Genomic DNA, 6,000 nt, shown 5'->3' on the forward strand with positions numbered 1-6,000 from the left:
GGAGTAAAGTCTACTCCTTCTTGTTTCATCCCACAGACCTTTCTGAAGCACAGACTGCTGAAAAGGTTCATGTTGGATATGACAGAACACTCAGTGCATTAGAGCTTGCTGTGTAAGAGGCTGTGTAGCTTCAGACTGGTCAGAGTGCCAGCGCTGACCCATTTTCATTGTCTTGTGGCACACAGGTTTTATTGTAATGGCTGATTGGGGTCAAGCTGGTCATACTGAGATGCCACACTGTAACTTGCAGTGAATTATTATTATTGTTATTATTATTGTTGTTGTTGTAATAGCCAAAGAATGCTTCAGCATGCTGACTTAGACACAATCTGCTTTTAAATGACTGAAATAGTATGTAAGCTAGTGCATATTGTACATTTTAGCTTAAAAAAAACACTGATCATTTCCAGGAACAGAATAAAGTGTGTGTCCCGTTGTTATCCTGCAGTAATTATTGTTTTTGGACCTATTGGCCAGTGACATTTTAGTATCTCCCCTCACTGAACCTTTAGCCAAATAACAGTCACTCCTACAGCGGCGTTATTGCGCCCCGAGCGTGTGTGCGCGTCCCTGCGCGTGCATGTACGCTGTGATTTTGTTTTTCTGGATAATGTATCACAGCTGGCTCCATTAGCACTGCGCCTCATCATGTGTCATTATGCTTTAAAAGCAGAAGCACATGCACCCCCGTTGTATTTCAGCTTTAATAGACATGTGAGCACAGATCAAAAACAGGCGGACAGGACAGACTGATCGATCGGTGGATGGATAGATAGTCCTCGGTGCATTGTAGTTTCACTTTAAGTGCTTCTTTCTTTCTTTTGTTCTTTCACTATCTCACACTCTATTCACCTCTCTGTGTGTGTGTGTGTGTGTGTGTGTGTGTGTGTGTGTGTGTGTGTGTGTGTGTGTGTGTGTGTGTGTGTGTGTGTGTGTGTGTGTGTGTGTGTCTCTGCAGATCCTGTGTGCGCTGGAGCGGGACGAGCAGGCACGCAGGCAGAGGTTGAGGAGTAAGCTCGAGCAGGTGATTGACACCATGGCTCTGAGCAGCTGATCAGGGCTCCGAGTATTCACGACACACAAACTCTGAAGTCACACACACCCCCAAAACACACACTGCAAAGAACTGGCGCAGTACACTGGAGCTACTACAGAGCTGGGCACACACTATTCGTCTGTGTGTGTCTGTCTGTCTGTCTGTGTGTGTGTGTGAGTGTGTGTGTGGGTGTGGGTGTCAACACCAGGACACATCACAGGAAACATTTTGATTGTTGTCATTGGTGTATAACCTTTTTAATTATTATTTAGTTGTGATGTGTGTGTGTGTGTGTGTGCGCGTGTGCTGGACCTCTTCACACACAGACACACACACACACTTTCCGCCCAACATTTTTGAAGACTCAAGAAGGATGAATTCTGGGATGCCTCCACTGCAGCCATGCTATTGGTCAGGTGTTGTAATGACACACACCCGAGAGTTCACACAGAAGAAAAACAGGACATTTGGATTAGTGTGATTTTGTCGTTGCTTTTTATTTTTTATGTTGTACAAATGTAACGGACTGCCCTCTCTCTGCTCTCTTTTGCCACTCGTGTTACTGCTGAATTTGCACAGTTTACAGAAAAAAAGTACAAAGGACAAATCTTCAGATATTATATATGTATATAAATACTGTTACATTTTCAGCCAAGTGAAAACCAACATTGAGATTTTTTGCTATGTTATCACTGAAACACAAATAGAGTCGACAAAGATGAATTAGATATTTAAGCAAAAGAAAAAAAATTACATAGGAAGGAAAAAAAAAAAAGAAGAAAATGAATAAAATGTTGTCCTGTGCCATGTTTTATTTGAATGTCGTTTAGTGAAAAGACATTTTGTTACATGGGAATGTGCTATGATTTTGTTTTATTATGATCTTGCCTGATGACTGAAAAAAAAAAATTGTACGGAGTAGATAAATAGTGCAGGTAAGCTAGGATTATCCAGAGTTTAGAAGTTAAAGAGCTCGTTCTCGGGGCTTTGTGAACCAAATGCAGCTCTTTCTCCAGTTTTCTTCCTCTTTATGCACAATGCATGTGGAGGAAGAGCAGTAGATTTACACCAGCTCCTTTTTCTCTCACTCTCTTGTATACGAGAGAGAAAGATGGGGGTGAAGCTCTTAATTCGTCACTGCTTCAAACTCCGATCGGTGAGCGAGGAAGGGAAGGATGAAGGAGAGGATGTAGACTGAGAGAAAGAGGAGCTTTAGCCTCAGCTCATTAATGAGACAGGGCTAAGTAATCCTGTTAGCCTCTGGCCTGACGCCTCCAGTGTGTGTGTTTGATTTAGCCTGCTTCTTTATAGATGATCTTTCTAATCTCGTATGAGAGACGTGTTCTCTGACGAGAGTCTATCTTAGTGTTGCCTTTTTTTTTTCTCTTCTCCTTTTTTTTTTTTTTTTTTTTTTTTTTTTTTTTTTTTTTAATTCTTCTTCTTCCCGATTTCTTGCTTTACTTTGCTTGACTAAAATCAAACTGTGATCTGTGGTGGATTTGATTTGGTGTTTCAATTTTGTACTGCTCCATTTTGTTCTCCTGCCTCTGAATGTGCTTTACCATTTGTACCTGAAAAGCTGTGTTTCTTGCTCATCATTTCTCTCCATCACACGTACATGGGTGGTGCTGTGTAAGGTACGACTATTTTAACTTATGAAAAAAAACAAAAACAAAAAAAAACCAAACACAAGGTGACACGCCAGCCCTGCTCCCTGTACTGAGAGAGATTATGTGAAGTGTTGTCAGGCTTTTTTGCTGGAATCTTTTGAATGGGACAATGAATTTCTGTTGATGTTGTTTAGATTTTCCCCTTTGCTTATGTATCAGTGTTGTCTTCTAAGTTATTACTTTTCCTCTTCCATTCCCAGAAAGGCTTAGGGTACCATTATGTTCCTCAAACATTCAGTAGATACTTTTTTGCAAAAGTATTTTTTGGACCAAACCATCAGTTAAACACAGGTTCAAACAGGGTTGTTTCCTGCCTAGAGCACATCAAGCCCTGACTCGAGTGCGAGGGCGAGCTGTCAGCGCTGGTTAGCCGGCCAACGTCCGCTAGTTCTGACACCTTCATCCATTTTTAACCAAGGTGAACGTGTGGAGAGAGAGAGAGACAGACAGGCTGACGGAGAAAACCGCTTAGCTCGCAGATGTGACTACGCAGACGGCCGCGTGTGTGTGTGCGCATGTATGTGTGTGTGGGATTTTTTTTTTCTTCTTCTTTTAAACAGGCCAGTATCTTCACCCTGCCATAAGATCTGGCCTAATGGAAATAGATTAGCTTTGTGCAAGGAGCCCTGAAGCCGTTCCACTAACCGCTAGCTGATGAGCTATCAGACTTATGTAATCAAATGAATTTTACATTAGTCTACATAGCGCAACGCAGCTCGGCCTGTGCTCCTCACTCAGCCAGAGCGAATTGAGATTCTGTACAGCTGTGGCGAGCCTCGAAAACCCTTTCATAATTTGGCTCCTTTTGAGCCGCGTCGAGCTGCGTGTTGGACCGATGATGGTATGAAGATGCATCCAAACATCTCAGGATCTCCCTTTAGTCTCCTGTGTTGGTGTTGCCTTTTGGCTGTTCACACCGGATCACACGTGTGAAAGAACAGCAAGTTAGTTACGTTTCCAAACTTTTCGGTACCGGTGCGAGTAAGAGGCACGTCTCACAGACTTTTGGGAGCGTTTTATGTTTACTTCCACATTGTGCACCCTGTGTAGAGATCAATGGAGCAATCCTTTATTTTTCTCTCAGCGCTCATGCTGATCTGTATAAAAAGGGTGATGGTAATAGCGGTGAGTTTTCAGCTGGGGAAAGAAAGCAATCGTGCACTCGCTCCTTCGGGATGCTTTGATATAAAAGCTCCTCTGGAGTGGGTGCTGCTGATCCTGACCACCCCCTCTTTCCCTCCTTCCTGTGCCCATTCTGTCTTCCTCTTCCAATACTTCGTTTTCAGCACACATCTTTCTTGACTTCCTCCTACCGCAAGTCTTTCCATCCATAACAGCACTTCTCTGCTCCGGTGCTGCCTTCATCTTTGATGCCATTCCTGCCTTTTACTTGTCACAATTCCCAGCTATCTCACATCCTGACTCTTCCTCGGTTCTTTTTATCCTTCTCCAGTGCAGTAGCTGTCCTTTTCAGTCGGCCCCTAAACGCCCTAGGCTTGAATGAAGTACTAGTAAATGAATCACAGGAAGTCACACCAGTTGAGTTTTAATGCTATGATAAACTAGGTGATTTTTTTTTTTTAATTATTATTATTATTATTATTATTCTCAATTTTAGACTTGAAGTAATTGTCATACGTTGGCCGGTAAGCATCCATTGTGTAAATATTCTGTTGTTTCCTATTTTGCAGATTTACTACTTGTAAATAAACATACATCAAGATGAAATTAAACAGTTTTTTGCTAAATCATGCTTTCTGGTGTCTTTTTTTTTTCTTCCACTCAAGCATTAATTCTAAAACCTAATAAATAGAAATAGGAGCTCTGAAAGGATTTTCAGCATAAGCCCTAAGCTGGCTGTCCAAAAAAAAAATTTACATTTTTTTTCAGTTTTTCTTTTTCTTCCCCCATTTTTCAGCAACTTTGACCCGAGCTCCTGGTTCGGACTCTAAATCCGCTTGAATTTTACACGGATGACTGTCTTGTGCATCTACAGTATATGTGTAGGTCAAATAGATTGTATATAGCAAATGGCAGATGCAGTTATAAAAGTGTTTTATCACATAAAAAAGGAGCAAAGCTACGATGATGATAAATGTTTTATAGTCTTGTAAGAAATCACTAAGATGGTTCCACTCTTCCACATACTGTACGCACATGCTGCTGTTTGAAAGAGTGATGGTTTGCTATCTCAAATGGTCTGATGAAAAAGCTGCTCTACCTAATTGTAGTTATTTTATTAATGTAGTGACAGTGCATTGAGTCCATGTTTTTTTTGTTTTTTGGACTATCAACTGTGATATTTTCTGAAATTTGTCTATTAGAGTCTTTGGTGTATTTTTGGCCGATGTTTTGAGGGTCACCTTTATTATTATTATTATTATTTTTTGCCCAATTTAATCTTTTTTTTTTTTACTAAGGGAATTTGAAGGCAAACCAAAAACAACAGCAGATGCAGAAAGAACCTCAGGCTTGACGTCCACATGCGATGGACAGAGAGTGATAGTGAGAAAGAACCCGTACGGCTGAGTCTGCCTCTATCCTCCACCCACTCTCCTTATTACAGCTGTCTGATCTTGCTTTCCTCCACATCCAAGCGGGTCAGCTCCCAGAGGAATACAGCCTGTCCTTCTGATTATAGCCAACATGCCTTAGAGTGCAAGGAGCAGGGGAGAGAGCGAGAGAAGCTTCGAATTGCTTTTCCCCTACTGATTAAAACAGCACAATGTAAGGAATAAAACACAAGCAAGTTTGCTGGGATGGGAAAGTGATCAAGGACAAGTTGTGAGGTTTTCCCCTAACAGCATATCCTGTAGTGTTATTTCATCTCTCCTGCTCTGTGCTATATGTATTTATGGTATCGAGATGGGCTAAATGTCTACCTTGTAAATAAATCATTATTTCAATGTCGAATTCGTGTCATTATTCGTAAACAATCCAAACACTTCTGTTTAACGGCCTATAGTCAGTTAAGTCATAAACCTTTATCATGCTATACGTAACATAGCCAAGCTGCTGTTATGCAACTTGTTAAAGCACCATGAAATATGAAATATTAATTTGCAGTTTGCTGAATGGTGCTTACTGTTAGACTTTGTGTCAGCGTGAATACAAGAGAAGAAGATGAACTCTTGTAATACACACTGGAATAAAAAAATAAGCTGACTCGCTGATGTTACGTCTGACTCTAAGGGCAGAAAGGTACAACAGTTCTGCATCTGAGGTGGAAAAATATTGCGTTTGTTCTAGAGATAGACTGAAGTCTATTTGTTCAAGTCAAGCAAATGCTATGAA

At 41.0% G+C, this 6,000-nt stretch overlaps 1 protein-coding gene across 1 annotated transcript in view; it reads left to right on the forward strand.

Annotated features, from left to right (window-relative positions):
* Window positions 1-4,454, forward strand: part of plxna1b (plexin A1b) — a 199,802-nt gene extending 195,348 nt beyond the window's left edge. The window contains exon 32 of the mRNA XM_027147335.2: window positions 959-4,454. Within this exon, the coding sequence (XP_027003136.1) occupies window positions 959-1,054 (96 nt within the window). The 3' untranslated portion in view covers window positions 1,055-4,454. The remainder of the gene's footprint in view (window positions 1-958) is intronic.
* The last annotated feature ends 1,546 nt before the right edge of the window (window positions 4,455-6,000 follow it).

Source organism: Tachysurus fulvidraco, chromosome 5, assembly GCF_022655615.1.
Source record: "Tachysurus fulvidraco isolate hzauxx_2018 chromosome 5, HZAU_PFXX_2.0, whole genome shotgun sequence".
In the NCBI taxonomy this organism is placed as follows: domain Eukaryota; kingdom Metazoa; phylum Chordata; class Actinopteri; order Siluriformes; family Bagridae; genus Tachysurus; species Tachysurus fulvidraco.